This window comes from Lepidochelys kempii, chromosome 6, assembly GCF_965140285.1.
Source record: "Lepidochelys kempii isolate rLepKem1 chromosome 6, rLepKem1.hap1, whole genome shotgun sequence".
Lineage (NCBI taxonomy): Eukaryota > Metazoa > Chordata > Testudines > Cheloniidae > Lepidochelys > Lepidochelys kempii.
Genome location: NC_136385.1, coordinates 69,378,363 through 69,398,128, shown reverse-complemented (window position 1 = coordinate 69,398,128; position 19,766 = coordinate 69,378,363). Strand labels below are relative to the sequence as shown.

At 44.9% G+C, this 19,766-nt stretch overlaps 4 protein-coding genes across 7 annotated transcripts in view; 2 read left to right on the top strand and 2 right to left on the bottom strand.

The window, feature by feature from the left end:
* Window positions 1-5,142, bottom strand: part of LOC140913005 (acyl-coenzyme A thioesterase 5) — a 13,996-nt gene extending 8,854 nt beyond the window's left edge. The window contains exons 1-2 of the mRNA XM_073348558.1: window positions 4,525-5,142; window positions 288-490 (exon numbers count right to left, since the gene is read on the bottom strand). Of these exons, the coding sequence (XP_073204659.1) occupies window positions 288-490; window positions 4,525-5,080 (759 nt within the window). The 5' untranslated portion in view covers window positions 5,081-5,142. The remainder of the gene's footprint in view (window positions 1-287; window positions 491-4,524) is intronic.
* The window catches only part of LOC140913006 (zinc finger and SCAN domain-containing protein 32-like), a 25,175-nt gene extending 9,807 nt beyond the window's left edge, over window positions 1-15,368 (top strand). Inside the window, exons 1-4 of one of the 3 annotated variants that reach the window (XM_073348559.1) lie at window positions 5,442-5,682; window positions 6,322-6,535; window positions 13,691-14,281; window positions 14,870-15,368. In XM_073348559.1, coding sequence (XP_073204660.1) covers window positions 13,729-14,281; window positions 14,870-14,955 — 639 coding nt within the window. In that variant the 5' untranslated portion in view covers window positions 5,442-5,682; window positions 6,322-6,535; window positions 13,691-13,728 and the 3' untranslated portion in view covers window positions 14,956-15,368. Of the gene's footprint in view, window positions 1-5,441; window positions 5,683-6,321; window positions 6,536-13,655; window positions 14,282-14,869 lie in introns of those variants that run through there. The other 2 variants (XM_073348560.1, XM_078853324.1) reach the window with 2 other exon arrangements.
* On the bottom strand, window positions 7,668-19,754 carry LOC140913004 (acyl-coenzyme A thioesterase 1). Of its 2 annotated transcripts, none has more exons than XM_073348557.2 (3): window positions 19,091-19,754; window positions 16,820-16,902; window positions 7,668-9,957 (listed from the first exon to the last, which is right to left on the bottom strand). In XM_073348557.2, exons 1-3 carry the CDS (start codon window positions 19,686-19,688, stop codon window positions 9,340-9,342), a joined length of 1,299 nt encoding a protein of 432 aa, XP_073204658.1. In that variant the 5' UTR covers window positions 19,689-19,754; the 3' UTR covers window positions 7,668-9,339. The 2 variants fall into 2 exon arrangements, with proteins under 2 accessions (XP_073204658.1, XP_073204657.1); XM_073348556.2 differs by lacking the exon at window positions 16,820-16,902 and adding an exon at window positions 12,714-12,916.
* HEATR4 (HEAT repeat containing 4) overlaps window positions 19,594-19,766 on the top strand; it is a 71,199-nt gene continuing 71,026 nt past the window's right edge. Inside the window, exon 1 of the mRNA XM_073348541.2 lies at window positions 19,594-19,766. Within this exon, the coding sequence (XP_073204642.2) occupies window positions 19,682-19,766 (85 nt within the window). The 5' untranslated portion in view covers window positions 19,594-19,681.

Here is a 19,766-nt window from a genome sequence, read left to right as displayed (position 1 = left end):
GACCAGGATCATAATTCTGTTTCCCCTGTTTGTCCGATTTTTCAGAGAACACAAAAGGTGCCAACTCATGTAAAATATTGTGAACTCTTGCACTCTATAATACAACCATTCAGACCTGGCTAGCAGAAATTGCTATTTCCTAGAGTACCAAGGAAACTAATGTACTATTGTTCCCCCTCCGCCCCCCCCCCGCACATTGCCACCAACACAGAACTGTTGATGAGTCTTCTCTCCAATCCCCACATCCAAAGGAATGTGTCTGCATGAATTTATCTCATTACACTCACTTTTGGGTGACGCTGTAGAAATCTAGCTGCCTCCTCAAAGTATTCGAGATGCAAATCCTTCATGACCGTGGGCAGATCCTCAAAGTCAAAATAGGGCAGAGAAAGAGCAGCAAAGCCACGGGTTGCTAGGAGACTGGATCTGAACTCCATCAATCCACCTTCATCACCAAACATGTCGATCACTCCTGGAAAGGGGCCGTCCCCTACAAAAATGAGAAAAAGAATAATATTGTTATCAGGCCAAGATATTAGAGGTAATATAGTAAAAAATGAACTGCAACATACAGTAGGCATGATTACTAGAAAACTTATTACGTTTTCACTGGCAAGATATCAGTACTAGTAATATTTCCCATTACAGCTATATGGAACACCTGCTCAAACAAGTAAACATACTTTTTAACTGCACCCAATATGCTTTCCAAACGCTTTGCCTTCTCATCCTGAAGAAGCAGATCATACGTTAAACCAATGTGTTGTTGCAGCCAGTCTCATTTTGGCCCAGATCCTCAAAAGTAAAAGGCAATCAATGGAAGTTAGGAGTCTGAATGCCTTTGTGGATCTGGGTCACAATTACTGCACAGTGGTATGTTGCCAGTATGGCAGAGAGTGGATACCTGATGAGTTTGGACTTTGACCTAGGGTTTGAGAATACTGTCCTCTAGGTCTGTGAGAAGCACAAGCAATCTTGTTATTTTTCTGACTGACCATCAGATGGCATGGCTGATCCATTCAAATCCAGGTAGCTGCAATGATCTGCAATTGGGAGAGGGAAAGGTCTATTCTCATGTGAATGTACCTTAACATTAATAAGAGTTACACATAATGCACTGATGGAAGTCTTGGCGCTTAAGGGATTTTTGGAAATGGAAGCTCTGAGCAAGACTCGTTAGACTACTGAACAGTGAAGCTCCATTGCTTGGAACGGTTAAAATTAGACAAAGCACTGAAAATATATTTCAGAGTGGTAGCCGTGTTAGTCTATATCAGCAAAAACAATGAGGAGTCCTTGTGGCACCTTAGAGACTAATAAATTTAGTTGGGCATAAGCTTTCGTGGGCTAGAACCCACTTTAGCAGATGCATGGAGTGGAAAATACAGGAGCAGGTATAAATACATGAAAAGATGTGTCTCTAAGGTGCCACAAGGACTCCTTGTTGTTTTTGAAAATATATTGTAAGGAAAAATCAGGCAGTGCAAGGGATGGACTAGATCAGCTAGTTCTCTCTTTCATTTCCAACTTCTGTGATTCTAACAGTCCTCATTTTTCCTCAGCAATAAAGTTATTAATGAAAGCAGCAGATTGAAATGGAAATCACTGAACAGTTTCATTGCTGCTACTAACAGCCCTTTTGAGCAGCTGTGAAACAGACAAGTATTATGTAAATTTCACCATGGCACTACTTGAGGAAACCATAAACAGCTAAGGCTCTACAGATGTTTTCCCCCTGAACCTCCCCCCTGTGTTTTATAGTAGCCTCTTGCCAGTAAATTTAGCCTTCTAACAGAAGTCTAATTCATTTTAAGGTCACGTATTCTGTCCAACTCCTCTGGGATTCTCACAGTGCAAGCCATGGGTAATCACAGAAGCCTTAACAGAAACCTTTTTTTTTTTTTTTTTTTGGTGAGTAAGTTTTAGGTGGCTTCTGTCTAACCAAAAGGAACATTATTTTTTTTGGTAGGCTGCATGAGAGGAATGCAGCAGCATAATGGCAAATTTACATAGCTTCTGGCCCAAAATTACAGGCCAAGATTTTCATAAATGGGAGCCAAAACTGAGGCTTCTGAGGCCTATATAAACGTCCTGACTTTCTGAAACACTGAGCACGAAGCAGCTCTCTGACTCAAACATCAATTTTACTGTAACTTTAATGGGAGCTTCTGAGTGCTCAGTTCTTTTGAAAGTTAGGCCACTTAAGGAAATGGACCAGAACAGCTATTCCAGCATAGCTCCCTGTGTGGACACTCTCTATTCCGGAATAAAAGTGTTTTGATTCCAAAATTTATTACACTGATTTGGATACACCCTAATTATTCTGGAATAAAGTGACTTTTATTCCATAACGGTGCCCACACAGGGAATTCTGTCAGTCAATTTGCCTGTGTAGCCAAGCCCCCATATAGGTACTTAAGTATGGAATTAGGAGCCTAAATTCAGGCATCAGTTAATGAAAATCTTGGCCATGGATTTCTTTAAAGAAAGCACAGGTTGCAGATGGAATCTGCTTTGGCCCTGATATGTGTCATTAGATTGGGTTGTGTACCAAACTGAATGGAACACAACTTAAAACAAAATATATTTATCTCCAATTTTATTGATAGCAGCAAAGAAACATAGCTCTTCTTCAGTTAAAGAATTGCCAATTTGCCACATACAGACTGCAGAAAATACAGGAGAAAAAAACAAGGATCTTAGGTCCTGATCTTGCTCAAATTGAATTCAATGGCAAAAAAATCATAATTATTTCAATGGGCAAAATTGGTGCTTTAAGGAATTGACAACATTGACAACAGCAGGACAAATTGCAGGAGAGGCAGACCTTTTTATAAAATGTATATCTGACTTCCTTGCTCCATCTGGGTGCAGAAAATGAGGAATCAAAATAGAATAGTAAACCTGTACATTTGGATGCAGTTTTCAGGAGGGCTGGCAAACACTTTGCTTCTGTGAACAACTGTTAAATGCAAGATTTTTTTCTATTCCACAATGGTACTAATGACAAATTTAATAAAAACAGAAGTTAAAGATGAAGTGTGTCTTGTGAAATATAACAGAATATTCCTATTGTGTGTGTGGGAGGGGGGGAAGATGAAGGATATAGTAAAACAAACATTTTAGATGCATTATGTTTTTTATTATAAATTTTGGAAACTCTTGAAGTTCTGAGTATATGAATAAGATACACCATCTCCACTGCTTGTGACTGAGGCCACTATGTAATTCAAGCAAAGGTACTATCTAGGCTACATATGGTAGCATCAAAAAACAGGAATGTTTAAAGAGACAAATTTAGTTCTAGGTTGCAGACTTGTGGATACCACTAAGTTCAGTGAAAACCCTGTACATGCCTGTAAAGTGGATGTAGCTCTTAGCAAAATACCCTGGCTTCAATAATGGTGAATCAAGAGTGCTGACTAAGGGCCTCCAAAGTCCATTCAGATCAATCTGAGGCTTTCTGCCGACTTCAAGGGACCTTGGATCGCCCTCTAAATTAACCAGAGATCATGATTTAGGCCTCAATCTAGCAAAATACTTCCTTTATAGTATAAAACTCATGAGTAGTTTTGGTTCTGAGATATATGAGAGAGAGTTGGTATGCATGTATTTGCTATAATCTCTTCAGATGGCCTGCATATTTATATGCATTTGATGAAGAGAAAGTGTCCGATAGGGCACAATCCTACTCCCACTGGAATCCATGGGGGATTTCCCCCTGTTTAGCATGGTAAAAGAATTGGGCCCATAACTATCTCCTGTTAAGAAGAAAATATGACTTCTCACTAATTCAGTCACCCTTCTACAAATTTTGGAAACTCCACCACACTTTACCTTACTTCAGAGTTATGGGGAATCCCAGATGCAGACGGAGTGATGAGCTGATCTATAACAACTGCCTTTCTCTTGCTCTGTTATGCATTAATAAATTGTCATCTTTTGCTTTTACCACTGTCTTATAATAAACTTCTAAGATACACAGCAGGATTATTTATAGTAGTATATACCATGGGTTAGGCCTTTTCATTTTCAGCATTCATCTTATTCTTGTGAACTTTAAAAAAAACAAAAAAACTATTGCTGCAATATGTGTGGGAGGACATGGACTATTTTTCAGTCTTGTTTTCTGCAAGCAGAAATCCTGTGTGATTGTGTTCAGATAATAAATTATATTTTGCACTTATATCGTCTCTTCCAATTATTTAAAGCAGCTTTTTGGAATAACCGTAAAGGCTTTAGGGCAATTTCTAGAGTATTTATTTTTACACAATGAAAGGGCCCAATCTTATAAACTTCCATTGACAGAAGAAATATGCTTTCATTCTTCCCTATATGCACTAATCAGATGAGACAGTACTGTGCATAACACTTTGCACTTATAGGCACCTTCTGTCAGTGGCTTCTGCCAAAGCCCTTTACAGAGGCAAGTGATTATCACCATCACACCTTACATGTAGGAAAAGGGAAGCCACCGGAGATTCAATGCGTCAGCCCCCAAAAGGCAGAGCTTCCCTCACTCACCTGAGGGTAGGAACAGGCTCCCCCTCACGCTGCCCTCTTTCAGCCTAATCCTTCGCACCCCGGGGGCAGTGAACCATCTCTCTACATTGGCCTTGGCGAGGACCTGCCCTGGGATGCTGCCAGGCTGACTGTGCCCTTGGTGAACTGATACCTCCACCTTCATGGGGGTCTTAATCTGCTTCGGCACGAGCCTCTGGTAGGGTCTCTCCATGCCGGCGGGGGAGAGGCTCCAGAACAGCCCCATGGGCTCCACCCCAGTGTAGTCCCCTCCCTGGGCAGTGTCCCTGGACAGGTCCAGCTCCCCGAGGCTGTCCGCCAGGTAGTGGGCGCAGGAGTCGAAGAGGCAGCCCTGCTCGTTCGCCACGAGTCCCCTCAGCGTCACCCGCTGCCCCGGGGCGAGCCCCAGCACCTTGGTCGCCACCGGCTCGTCCGCCAGCCCCGCCGCGGGCTCCACCGCCACGGTCGCAGCCCCCCTGGTGCCAGAGCGCGGCCCCGGGGGGCGGCACTGCCTGGGAGGCCGCAAGCAGGCGGTCCAGGCCCGGGCCACGCGCCACATGGCGGGGTACGGGCAACCCCGCTCGCCGCCCCTCTCCGCTCCCCCAGCCACTGGGCGGCTCGGAGCCGGCCACTACACACCAGCTCGCGCCCCGGCCGGGCCCGGAGACCTCCAAGGCAGCCTCAATCGATCGCAGAGACACAGCGCCGCCTCCGGCCCGCCGGAGAGGCCCTTCCAGGGACGCCGCTCCCTTCTGCCGGCCCGGAAAGCCGCTTCGTGCAGCCGGGGGGCGCGGTCGCGCCCAGCCCCTGGAATGAGGAGAGGGCGGGGGGGAGCCGCAGCCTGGATAACCCGCCGGATGGGGCGGGAAGATCTTTGTGGGGGGGTTGAAGAAGAGGGAAGGGGGGAAAAAAAGCCCCCAGCCAGGCGCCCAGAGTAGCCCACCTCCTCCACAACTGCTAGGAGCTTAGGGAACAGCGCTTAATTTGTGCCCGGGCTGAGCCCAGGCACCTCTAGGTGCTCTGGTACCTCCAAGCTTGCCATGTCAGCTATTAAAGTAAAAAATTGCTTGAGGGCCAGCACCTGTTTAATTACAAATTAAGCACTGCTAAGGCAAAACCTTCTTAGGTCATGGCTACACTAGAAGACTATGTTGACCTAAGGTAGGCCAGTATACAGCTGCCGCAGTTATTACATCACTTGTGAGTGTGCACTATTGGCTCGTGTTGGCAGTGCGCGTCCTCACCCGGAGCGCTGAGAGGGAAGCAGTTGAGCTGCTTAGGTTTCTAAGAAAAAGAATATTCCTCTTAGAAGGAACTGACACCTAGAAACGTTCAGCACTGAAATCCAAAAACCCAGTGATCAGCATAGCAGACAATTTAGGATGGAGAAAGGTCTTACCTTACCAATATTTTAAGAACTCAGTTTATATCTGTAAATAACCAAATATATAAGGATGTGAACAAAACTCAACTTTCATATTGTAGGAAGTGGAAATAGGGCAAAAGGAGGAAATCTAATGTAGGGAGAGGCCTTGAGCCATCTTTTCTCTCACTTTCAGCCTATAATCTTTGGCTCCGGTGTCTCATTAAGAGGGAAGACAGGTGTATGAACTTTTAGAAATAGCTGGAGGCTATTATGAAAGATGGTGCTTACATGCACGGTCCAGGGACAGCACCCTAAGGAGAATCCCAGACTTGATATTCCTGATATTTCTAAGATTTAGAAAAAGCAGAAAAAAATCTTGGTTAAGTGTGTAATTGTTTTTAAATGTTTAACTTCTCCATGAACTTTGACTCCAGAGCCATTTGGACATATGCATTCTTTCACCACTGGAGCATTGAACTATTTAGGAACTATTGGACCTTCCTTCTCATACTCATCCAGCACCTTTACTTGGGTCTGCCACAGATTTGGAAGAGCAGCCCTCCAAACTCCACTACAGGTTAAGCCCTTCTCCCAAGTTTTCGGCTGCTCACTCCAAGACATCTGCAACCACTGGAAGATCACAAACAGGTATACCAGTTTGTTCTAGTTCTCTCTGCTTCCACCTACATGCCTTCCATTTCCCCTCAGGGAGTTTCATTTAAACTAGGTTGTTTATTCCTCTCTTTACTTGTTCCACTCTGTCCTGCTTAGAAAATCTCTGAGGGAAAGAGGGCAGATCGAGGCTTCAATATTGCAGCTGACTGACAAAGCTTTGCCTGCTGATTAGTAGACAATATTAATATTTAAGAATGGCGATGGATAGGCTAGAAGAGATTACTACCAACCAGACTGCCCACATTTAAACTTCACATGGTCCATTCTCAGCATATACTTCAAGCTCTCACAGGAGCAAAGCCCATATCCAGCCAGGTCACCTTTAATAGTTTTTCCTGATTTTCAACACATCTCCAAGTTCTGCAGATGATTGGGCCCATTTGAAGACAGTGGTGGTATTTGCAGCCACAGTAATGGGAGTGAATGTGAGACAGGCACCTCAAAAGAAACAGTAGGGGTACATACAGCAAAAAAACCCCAGTGGCAGCAAGGCTCAGAGCCCGGTTCAACTGACTTAGTTTCACGCTATGGGACTAAAAATACCAACATAGACATTCCTGCTTGTGTTGGAGCCCAGGCTCTGAGTCCTTCCCCTCATGCCAGGTTTCAAAGCCCAGGCTCCAATCCAAGCCCAAATACCCACACTATTATTTTTAGCCCCATAGCATGAACCCAAGTCAGTTGACCAGAGCTCAGAGACTCACTACTGTCTTGTTGGGTTTTTTTGCTACGTAGATGTACCCTAAGAAGCAAATATGCTCAGGATTCATGCTAACTTGGACTGACACATGTGAGTGAATCTTTTCTCCAGCTCCTTTTTATCTATTTCTATGTACAGGCTTTTTGAGGGAGTGCATCTTGCTTGTGCTGCTTGTTTGTTAAGGGACTGATAGGCCCCTCATGTCATTTAATATAACAGCTTACTACACTGAATACAAACTTACATATAAGATGACATTAATAGAGTAATAAGTCGCAAAGTCAAGCACTCAGAAGTTAGGAAATGAGGCAGAAGTCCAGAAGAAAAAACAGTATGATCATAATCTATGCATGGGCAACACTACTTCTGACATTTTATAACTTCCGAGTGCTCCATCTTGCAGCCTTAATGTTCTTGTAATGTGGTGTTTTTCCTATATAATTTCCTGAGGTTTTTTTTAAAGCAAAGTACTAAAACAAAAAAATCCATCATGTGAAGCCATATTGACCCAAACATAGGTCATCAACAGGATTATAACTTTTAGATCCACCACAGCACAGATCTCTATCACTTGCACTAATTAACTGGTTGCAGTAGTAGGCTATTATCCTGTAGGTGGACCAATCACTAGAGGTGCATGAAACACACTCTTTGTTAATGGGTTTGACAGCTATTTGGTGACAGCAGAGTTTTGTTGGGACTCGGGAATTCTGGACTGTATTCTATGTTCTGGAAATGAGTGTCTCTCTAATGGTTATAGACCCTTCTGCTCCATCTCCCCCAGCCTGACCCCTTCTGTTTCTATCTCCCCTGCTTCCATGTCCTCCCACAGACTGTTTGTGTTCTCTTCTCATCCCTCTGCATTTGAGCAACTCAGGCTGAACCTTCCTTTCCCTCTACACAGCCAAAGCCCCAGCAGTGGGGTCCCTGAAATCCAAGGACAGAAACTCCCTGCTCTCTGTTCTGGTGTTTAGTGCTACAGCAGGTAGGAGGAGCAATTTTAGGAAAAGTCCTGCTCAACCCATGCAATCTTGGAATGGATCATGCTCAGTCTGGTCAGCACCAGGAGCTGTATGGGGTAGGAGTGTGCTCATTGCAGATGGAATCTTTAAATATTAATACTGTCAGCCTCTAACAAACCTCTAATGAACATGTGCAAACTTCAATTTCTAGAGGCTTATAATTTAGCTAAATTTGGGCAGATATATACAAATCAACAAGAGTCATATCCCCAATACTAAGGTGATCCACCTGCCAAATTTTGAGTCCCTGCTCCAAACCACTGAGGCACTACAACTTCTGAATAAAGTAGTTGTAATATTTTAACACAGGAAAAACAAAAATTTCACTACTCTTTTTCTTGGAAATGGCTGATTCATTTTAGCTGAAACAAAAAAAACCCCAAAACAAAAAATCAGACTGAGGCAGATGACTGGCACAGAAAATTTCAGCCCAAACAGTTTAAGTCTGGCAAAGTTACAATCTGTTGAATATAGGGCCTTATAATGGAATATATTTGGCAACCTTAACCTATGTTGCTGCCAGCACTTCCTATAATACAATTGCACAAAAATCCTCAAACATGTTTTATTTAATTTTAATGATAATGAAAAAAATCTCCATAAAACACTAAGTTGGTCTTACAGTCAATTTTAGCTTGGATTTGCAAGGCACTGGATTTTGAAATTTATCAAACTAACGAACAGTTTAAGTAAATTTAATTCAGAAGCAACAGTGACAATATTTCAATTCAGTTTCTTATAATCCAAGCCATGAGACTATAATGAGAATCATATATAATGGCTAAATCCCCACAGAGTAGGCTGAAAGTTAACTCTACTGTGCACTAATCCTCAACTGGTGGGATGTGACTTACAAGGGGGTCATGTCCAATGGACTGAGAAAACAGAAAACCCTCTGGTCCCCGAAGGTCCAGCAGCAACTTGGGCAGTGGAGAGGAGGAACAAAAAAATTCAGCTTAAAGATTTATTCACTCAAATTCCCTTTCATACTCACTGAAAGATTCTTTTACCCAAGTAAACTTTAACAACTAGTAATTTTAGCTGTAAAATGCACCTTATAGCCTTGGATCTCCCAGCTTGGTTGTTACACCTTGTTTACCATTGAGATGTTTGTGGAAGAAGGCTTGGATTTGCTGCCAAGCATCCACTTGTGCCACAGAATGAGCTTTGGGCTCACCTCCCCAGATCACAGGACTGCCAACCAACAGGTGCATTGAGGCTGAGCACATTGGGGAAAAGGGGGGTTCAATATAATGCCCTGCTCCAGGGTAACAGACTATCTCAGGCTTTTCCTTTCCATGAGCCTGCAAACGATTGGAGGCTTCAGTAGCTAAGAATTCGCTCTTCCAGTTATGATCATCCTTGCCAACAATGAACAAGAAGTGCCCCTCAGCTTTCTCCAGTGGGATGAAGCTTTGACGGTCAGGCCCCTCTAGTGGGTTATTCAAGACATCCACAATATCTGCAATCCCAGACTTATCAAACTTAATGCGTTTCGGATTGACGCCAAGAGGTGGAATGGTGATATCCTTGTAACGAAGCACTGCACCCACATTGGCCACAGAGCCATTGATGGTGACAGTGGCAGTAATGCCTTTTAAGAAGGAAGCCATGGAGATACATAGGTCACCACCTTTGGAGATTCCAAGTAACCCAATTCCAGGACCTTTAACCTGAGTGGGAGAGAAAGAGAGGTCATTAGCACTGAATGGAAATTAATAATCTTACATTTCTATAGCACCTATATCCATTTGGATCTCTAAGGACTCAAACTCTGATAACTGTATGAACTTCATAGAAATCTACTCACCCTCTAGTGAATGCTGCCACATCTGGAGTGGGGTAGAGTGACTGTTTTTACATTGCAAAGTGATGATATTACAGATAACTAATTAATATTAACTCCCAGGAGAAAAGTCACTTATTGAATCAGCAATACTCTTTCCTGTAGTAGCCTAGGTTTTCATTATAATTCTTCCATCCAAGTATTAGCTCAACCCAATTCAGCATAGTTTATGAGATCACCACAGCTTGAGGAATGGCTTCAACCTCACTTCTAAGGTAGAGGGGGTCCCTTGCATTTTAGCTGGGTTTGAGCTTACCATCAAAAAACAAAAAACACATACAACTATATTCTAGGTTTTCTTCAGATCTAGTGTGTTGGGGAAGAGGAGGACATCTATACTGAATATTAATTCCCAGATAAAAACTATGATAAAGTGATGTTAAGACTGAGTACATATTGGTATTTTAAAGAAAATACATTTCAGAGATACTGTTGTAACCCACTGGACATGTGTGTTATACGTCCCACACTGTGCCTAAGGGAAAGAGGATGCAAGTTGTTTACAACTCCCAGCTATGGAACCTGGCTCTTTCGCTCAATCGGTAGATAGATTTGTACTTAGAACTCTGGAGGTCCCTAGTTGAATCCTGGTGTCAAGCAAGATGGCAATTGTCACCCTAATTATCCTCACACCAAGTATTACAAGCCCAGGAAATTCAGAGTTAGGGTTCTACTTAAAGAAATCCAAACATATTAAGAAAAAGTAAAACACAGTTAGGCACCCAACCAACTTTAACTCCAGTCTATATTGATGCAATACAATAACCATACAATTATAATTAGTGTACAATAGGGTTTGCAGCCCCAGATGAGATTTTTAAAGATACTGTACATTCAATTTGTCCTCCCTCATAGTGTCATTGGTGGAAGCCACCCATGACTGGTTCTAGGGGTGGGTAGGAAGGGCAGTTGCCCTAGGCACCTTCTTCCGGGGGTGCTGGCACAGATTGGCTTTTTTCCCCCCTCCACTCCAACTGGTTGGCCATTTTTGCTTTGCTGATTGGTTGGCCTTTTTCCCCCCCCTCCTTTCACAGCTGCTTGGGAGAAGGCACCAAAAATGTTTTCCGTCCTGGCCAGCAAGGTGACTGCTGAAGGCAGCTTGGCTTCACTCTCATTGGGAAAATGAGAGATGGCAGCCATTTTAAAAGGGGCCAGTTTTTCATGGAATTCTCTGTAGAACATCATTATTATTCTACTGCTTCTGAAGGAGAAATGTTCAGTTAATAATAATGCTAAAAATGAACATTAATCCCAAGAATGTTTCTTCAACTGTAGCTGATGCACAAGATTTCAGTGAGTTTTAACTACTCAGGAAGTTTGAAGAATCCGCATTATTCCATTAAGATAATTTGGCACAGAAAAAAAATTCTTAAAATGGCCCATTTGTAATTAATTTTTATCTCAAACTACTCACAATGTACTTGTAAAGAAAGAAATTTATGAGAATTTACTCAAAGAATAAGTGCTGTAATTTTGGAAAGGATACACTGCAATTTTCTTTAGAATAGCTGAATTCCTGCTTTTAGTGCAAAATACTCAACCATAATTATGGAACTGTAACTGGTGCTTCTAGAGTACTTTCCTATATAAACTTTTCCATTTATAAATGCAAATTCACAAGAGTAAAAAACAGCATGATCTTGGAAGATAGCCATCCTGGTTAAAATATTTGTAAAAGGTTTAATCTAACTCCATAATGATTCCAGAGTGGTCATCAAGTGTAAGACACTCAAATATGAACCCTTAACTAAAGACTGTGCCATAGTTTACTAAGATTACGCTCCTTCACCACCTGTTTCACCACCAGCATAACTGGCCGCAACTCCACTGGTTTCAACGAACTGGAGGAAGGGGTTAAATTATGCAGGGCCTTCAAAAGATGAAGGGCATGGAATTTTAACATGATAGAAAATATAATGGGGGAGGAAGGCACTGACGGTATTCAAAGAGGGTGGAGCATCCTGTGCTCAGTATGGTGGGAGAGAAATGGGATTTCACCAATAGACTGGGTAGATTAGAATGGCTCTAGTGGTTGTGGCTATTATGAATCGTACAAAGACAAGGCCTCAAAATATCAATCACCAGGTACTGGAAACAAATGCAGTCCCAGAATACAAAATTTTAACATTTAGTAGTGACCGTAACAGCTTCTTAAACTAAAAGGCAATAACTTGGTGTTTGTGGACTTCCTTGAACTGGGATCACAGAAGCTTGCCATGCATAAAAACACTGTGTCATGGCCAATCTACAAAAAAATAAAAATTAAACTCCTTTTGGAAGCTTGAGAATCTCTGGCAACAGCCCTCAAAAGAAACAGACACAACTTCAGTAGAATTTGATATCAACGTGTGGGTGGGTGAGTTGGGGGGTGGGCGTCAGTAAGACACCCTCCAGGAAATGGTACCAGCTTAAAATGCAAAGTTCAAACTGACCAGTCATAGAGGATTACCAATACAAGTTGTTTACAATGGACTTTGATAGAGCTGAGATTTTAAGCACAGCAGTTATGTATCATATATTGCTTTACAACAGTCTTATGATGAGCGCTCCCTGTATCATGGGGACACCCATGAATAAACTGACCTGTGAGTGTTGCAACATATAGTTCACAGCTTCCTCAAAATACTCTAGATGGAATTCCCTCATATCTTTGGGGAGATCTTCATAGCCATAGTAAGCCAGAGCCAGTGTGGCAAAGCCATGATTGGCCAGAAGGCTTGCCCGATATTCAGGAAGCCCGCCCCCAGTACCATATAGGTCAATGATTCCAGGAAAGGGACCATCTTCTGTAGGAGACCAAATAAAGGGATGTAATTAGCTCAAAATTCTTCCTTTACATTTCAAATTTCATACCATTTGGTCTTTACGTTGCTCTAAAATTTTTTATTTTTTTTAAAAGAAAGCTAGAAGATTAAGGTTCACTAGGTTCTCCATAAACTACTAAATACTTCAGAGATTATAATAGAAAGCCTGCTATGTCATGTGCAGGTCTGGATAATAATACATATTCTTGCAATTACTGAAGAAACCAAGGATTATTTGACAAAAGCCATTATTGATTGTGATTTCCCCCACATGTCTATCCTATGATTTAGGTGCCATACATTGTTAAAAACCAGAAATCTTTATTATTCAATAAAATTATCGAAAAAAAAAAATCAACCATATCGCAGACACAAGTCTCCAATTCCTTTAAACCTTCATTTGTCTCTAGGCCCTGGTCTACACTAGGAGTTGAGGTCAAATTTAGCAGCGTTAAATCGATTTAACCCTGCACTCGTCCAGACGATGAAGCCCTTTTTTTTAACTTAAAGGGCTCTTAAAATCGATTTCCTTACTCCACCTCTGACAAGGGGATTAGCGCTTAAATCGGCCTTGCCGGGTCGAATTTGGGGTACTGTGGATGCAATTAGACAGTATTGGCCTCCGGGAGCTATCCCAGAGTGCTCTATTGTGACCGCTCTGGCCAGCACTCTCAACTCAGATGCACTGGCCAGGTAGACAGTAAAAAGCCCGCAAACTTTTGAATTTCAATTTCCTGTTTGCATGGTCACCTGCAGCTTTCCACGCTGGCCAGAGCTCATCAGCAGAGGTGACCATGATGGAGTCCCAGAATCACAAAAGAGCCCCAGCATGGACTGAACGGGAGGTATGGGATCTGATCGCTGTATGGGGAGAGGAATCCGTGCTATCAGAACTCCGTTCCAGTTTTCAAAATGCCAAAACATTTGTCAAAATCTCCCAGGGCATGAAGGACAGAGGCCATAACAGGGACCTGAAGCAGTGCCATGTGAAATGTAAGGAGCTGAGGCAAGCCTACCAGAAAACCAGAGAGGCGAACGGCCACTCCGGGTCAGAGCCCCAAACATGCTGCTTCTATGATGAGCTGCATGCCATTTTAGGGGGTTCAGCCACCACTACCCCAGCCGTGTTGTTTGACTCCTTCAATGGAGATGGAGGCAACACGAAAGCAGGTTTTGGGGATGAGGAAGATGATGATGATGAAGTTGTAGATAGCTTACAGCAAGCGAACGGAGAAACCGGTTTTCCCGACAGCCAGAAACTGTTTCTCACCCTGGACCTGGAGCCAGTACCCCCCGAACCCACCCAAGGCTGCCTCCCGGACCCGCCAGGCGGAGAAGGGACCTCTGGTGAGTGTACCTTTTAAAATACTATACATGGTTTAAAAGCAAGCATGTTTAATGATTAATTTGCCCTGGCATTTGCGGCTCTCCTGGATGTACTCCCAAAGCCTTTGCAAAAGGTTTCTGAGGAGGGCAGCTTATTCCGTCCACCATGGCAGGACACTTTACCACACCAGGCCAGTAGCACATACTCGGGAATCATCGTAGAACAAAGCATTGCAGTGTATTTTTGCTGGCGTTCAAACAACATCCATTCTTTATCTCTCTGTGTTATCCTCAGCAATGTGATATCATTCATGGTCACCTGGTTGAAATAGGGTGCTTTTCTTAAGGGGACATTCAGAGGTGCCCATTCGTGGTGGGCTGTTTGCCTGTGGCTGAACAGAAATGTTCCCCGCTCTTAGCCATGGGGAGGGGGGAAGGACGAGGGGCTAGCCACGTGGTGGGGGGGGAGGCAAAATGCGACCTTGGAACGAAAGCACATGTGCTGTGTATGTAATGTTAACAGCAAGGTTTACCGTGAAAGAGTGTACCGATTGTTCTATAAAATGTGTCTTTTTAAATACCACTGTCCCTTTTTTTTTCCTCCACCAGCTGCATGTGTTTCAAGGATCACAGGATCTTCTCCTTCCCAGAGGCTAGTGAAGATGAGAAGGCAAAAAAAACACACTTGTGATTAAATGTTCTCTGAGCTCATGCTGACCTCCCACACTGACAGAGCACAGACGAATGCGTGGAGGCAGACAATGTCAGAGTGCAGGAAAGCACAAAATGACCGGGAGGAGAGGTGGTGGGCTGAAGAGAGTAAGTGGAGGGCTGAAGCTGAAAGGTGGTGGCAGCATGATGAGAGGAGGCAGGATTCAATGCTGAGGCTTCTGGAGGATCAAACTAATGCGCTCCAGCATATGGCTGAGCTGCAGGAAAGGCAGCAGGAGCACAGACCGCCGCTACAGCCCCTGTGTAACCAACCGCCCTCCTCCCCAAGTTCCATAGCCTCCTCACCCAGACGCCCAAGAACGCGGTGGGGGGCCTCCGGCCACCCAGCAACTCCACCCCAGAGGATTGCCCAAGCAACAAAAGGCTGGCATTCAATAAGGGAGGGATAGCTCATTGGGGGGGAGGGATAGCTCATTGGTTTGAGCATTAAAATGGGGGGGGGGGGGGATAGCTCAGTGGTTTGAGCATTGGCCTGCTAAACCCAGGGTTGTGAGTTCAATCCTTGAGGGGGCCATTTAGGGATCTGGGGCAAAAATTGGGGATTGGTCCTGCTTTGAGCAGGGGGTTGGACTAGATGACCTCCTGAGGTCCCTTCCAACCCTGATAGTCTATGATTCTATGAAGTTTTAAAATTTTAAACTTTTAAAGCGCGGTGTGTCTTTGTCCTTCCCTCCTCCACCACCCCTCCCAGGCTACCCTTGTGATCCACCAGTGCTTGCAGCACTATTGAAAAGTACCCCTTGCAGTTTATGTACTCGCCGGCTTGGTGCTCCGGTGCCAAGATAGGGATATGGGTTCTGTCTATGGCCCCACCACAGTTAGGGAATCCTATTATAGCAAAGCCATCCACTATGAGGCTGCACATTTCCCAGGGTCACTACCCTTGATATCAGCAGATCTTTCATTGCATGGGCTACTTGCATCACAGCAGCCCCCACAGTAGATTTGCCCACTCCAAATTGATTCCCAACTGACCGGTAGCTGTCTGGCGTTGCAAGCTTCCACAGGGCTATCGCCACTCGCTTCTCAACTATGAGGGCTGCTCTCATCTTGGTATTCTTGTGCTTCAAGGCAGGGGAAAGCAAGTCACAAAGTTCCATGAAAGTGCCCTTACGCATGCGAAAGTTTCGCAGCCACCGGGGATCGTCCCAGACCTGCAACACTACACGGTCCCACCAGTCTTGTGCTTGCCAGGCCCAGAATTGGCATTCCACGGCATGAACCTGCCCCATTAGCACCATGATGCCTGCATTGCCAGGGCCCATGCTTTGAGAGAAGTCTGTGTCCATGTCCTCATCACTCTCGTCACCGTGCTGACATCGCCTACTCGCCCGGTTTCGCTTTGCCAGGTTCTGGTGCTGCATATACTGCTGGATAATGCGTGTGGTGTTTAATGTGCTCCTAATTGCCAGAGTGATCTGAGCGGGCTCCATGCTTGCCGTGGTATGGCGTCTGCACAGAAAAAAGGCGCGGAACGATTGTCTGTCGTTGCTTTCACAGAGGGAGGGAGGGAAGGAGGGCCTGTCTGTCGTTGCTTTCACAGAGGGAGGGAGGGGAGGAGACCCAGAACCACCCGCGACAACGTTTTTTGCCCCATCAGGCATTGGGATCTCAACCCAGAACTCCAATGGGCAGCGGAGACTGCAGGAACTGTGGGATAGCTACCCACAGTGCAACACTCCAGAAGTCGACGCTAGCCTCGGTACTGTGGAAGCACTCCGCCGAGTTAATGCACTTAGAGCATTTTGTGTGGGGACACACACAATCGAGTATTTAAAAACGATTTCTAAAAAAACGACTTCTATAAATTTCATGGTGTAGACATACCCTTAGTTGACACCCCTTTGCCCCATCCTTAGAAAAGGCCTCAGAAACAGATGGTTCTTGCAATGGGTAATCAAATCCAAGATCTAGTACACCAAGACAGAAGACAGGTTTCAGAGACTTGGACTTCACCGAGAACATGCCATTACCTCCCTTTTATAATCAGGTGGTGAGTGTTAGCTGGAGTCCCTCATGTGTTATTAAATATTAACTTTTATCATTTTTGTATGTTAAACACTTAATTCTATTATATGCATTTTTATTCTGGGTATCTATTTATTGCCCTACATATATTTAAATTAAAAAGTTCTTTGTCCTTCAATTAAACATAATGGATGAAGGGAAAATGAACTTTATAATGGAATGTGTGTAATCTTTTAACACTAGTTTTTACCCTGCCTTTACTAATATAGTCCAGGTGTCCAGGGAAAATAGCCCTCAAACTACTAAGTGTCTACAGAAGTAGGTTATAAACAAAACTGGATGATTGATAAGGGATATTTGTTATTGCACATGTTTCATGTAATGGAGGAAATAAGGATCCACTGAAAGACGTTTATAAACTTAGTAAGAACTGCTGGTTGTCACAGCTCTCAGTAATAATGACTGAATTAGAATTCCCTTTGGCTTACTGATCATGTAACCTAAAGATACCATAAAAGAAAGCTCATAAGTAATTAGGTACAATGAAAATGTCAAAACAGAACGCATAGTGCAATTAATTGTGGAAAAGTATTTTTCCTCCAAAAAGGAGTTTTTGTCTCACACTCTATAAAATGACAGATGTTTGGGGACTTGGATTGGGAACTAACAATGCCAGCATTCCACTGAGTACACAGGAAGGGACCAAATTACCTTCTCTTCACCATCTGTGGGGTGGTAAAGTACGTCTTCCTGTATTCTGTGTAGTGCTGTACTAATCTGATTTATAATCTTTGATTAAATAATTCCATTTGAGCCTATTTGACAATCTCAAATTATTAAATTCGAACACACAACACATTCCAGCAGTGGCCATGGTACGACAAGGGAAGAGTTGGTATCTTATATACTCTATATCCCAAACCATTAAGTACAGCCTTACACAGAAAGACCTGCTGTATTCAGATAATTTTTATGTTAGATAAATTTCTGGATAACACTGGAGAGGTCTGCGTGCAAAAGAAAAGGATGCAGTCTCCTCATCAAGTATAAATGATTAAAAAGTGGACTTCCCATGGCATGTGAAGAGCAACTGTAGACCTCAGAAAGACCCCAAAGTTAAGAATCTGAGAAATAAAGAGTGAGACCCCACCCGTCAAGGGTACTAATATAATTTCTGGCACCATCTTGGCTGGATTGAGTTTCAGTCCATCCCTCATCTTTGCCACAGTCTTTGTTAATCATGGCCTAGGATACTTCACCAAACTAACAAGTCAAAAAGAGATGTAAATATATAGAAAACTAGTTATTGAAGACATAGCTCAACCCTCTTTATCCCCCATACTTCCTCACTAACCTCGTGAACACCTCCACCCGCCTGTCCCCTGCCGGGATGTCCTGCCCAGCTGGGGCAGCCCTCCTTGGTGCAAGACATTACAGTCACCAGCGAAGGTTGTAGTAAAGGTAAAGTGCCCCACACTTTGAGGACCTCTGCCATAGTCAGTGGTTAGGACGCTCATTGGAGAGATGACAGATTCCCCATTGAAATCCCTTATCAGGCAGAAGGGTGAACTGAACCAGGGTCTCCCACATCATAGGTAACCACAGGATAAAGATTTATGAAGGAGACCACTGCAGATGCCCCTGCCACCTCCTTTCCCCGTTGTTTTGTATGGCGTTAGCCATGCTCACAGTATGGAGTGAGTGAAGCCGACTAGACCTCTACCGTCCATTCCACATCAGTATAAACATTTTATTTTGGAAGCTGGCTGCTGAAAACTCCTGCGCGTGTGGTGTTTATACTCTAGTAGAGTGACATTATGTGCGGCTTTGCGGGGCTGGGGGGGCTGGGGCTCTGCTTCTGGACGCGGGAGGGGGCTGCTTTGGGGCGGCACTTTAACGCGAAGCATGTTTTTGGATGGCTCTGGGCCACTCGCTTCTGGCGGGGGGCAGGGTTGTTTGGAACATTCAGCAAGGGGGAGAGGGGCTCCCCGGGACTCCGTCTGGAAATTAGGCGGGAAATCCCGACGTCCTGTGGAGCGTGGGACTCAGCAGGCTGAGGGGCCGCGCCCTGCCCGGCTGCCGGTGGAAGCCCCGAGGAGGGAGGTGTAGGGGCAGTACTCGGTTACTCACCAGGAGGCAGGAAGAGTGTGGCCCGGATCCTCCCCTCTCGCACCGGGATCCTCCTCACTCCTTCCCGCAGGAAGCTCCGCTCGTGGGCACCCCTGGCCAGCAGCCGGCTGGGGAGCGGCCCGTGGCCCTCGAATACCTCCAGCTCCAGGCAGAAGGGGCTTTGCACATCCCGCTTCACCAGCCGTCTGAAGGGGTTCTGGGGCTGCAGGGACCAGAGCAGCCCCATGGGGTCCAGGCCGGAGAAGCTGCCTCCCGGCAGCGCTGGGGAGCGGGTGAGCTCCAGCTCCCCGCTGCTCTCTGCCTGGTAGAGGGCGCAGGACTGGAAGAGCTCGCCCCCCTCGTCCTGCAGAGACAGACGGAGAGTGACCTCCTGCTGCGGGCACAGCCCGTGCACGGTGATAGCCAGCGGCTCATCGAACAGGCTGCGTGGGGCGGGCGAGAACTGAACACTGGGCGCCATGGTGGTGGCGGCTCCCAGTGCCTGGGCTAGGCTGCGCCTGAGCACGTGGTGGCAGGATCGGTGCAGCACACTCTGCAGCATCCCTTGCGCGCACAACGTCCCAGCGCCGCGCAGCGTGCGCCGGGCGGCTAATGCCATGGCTAATGTCAGGCCGCCCCGCCGGCAGCGCGAGAGGACTGACTCCCCGACCACTTTCCGCGCAGGGGCGGTGCTTGG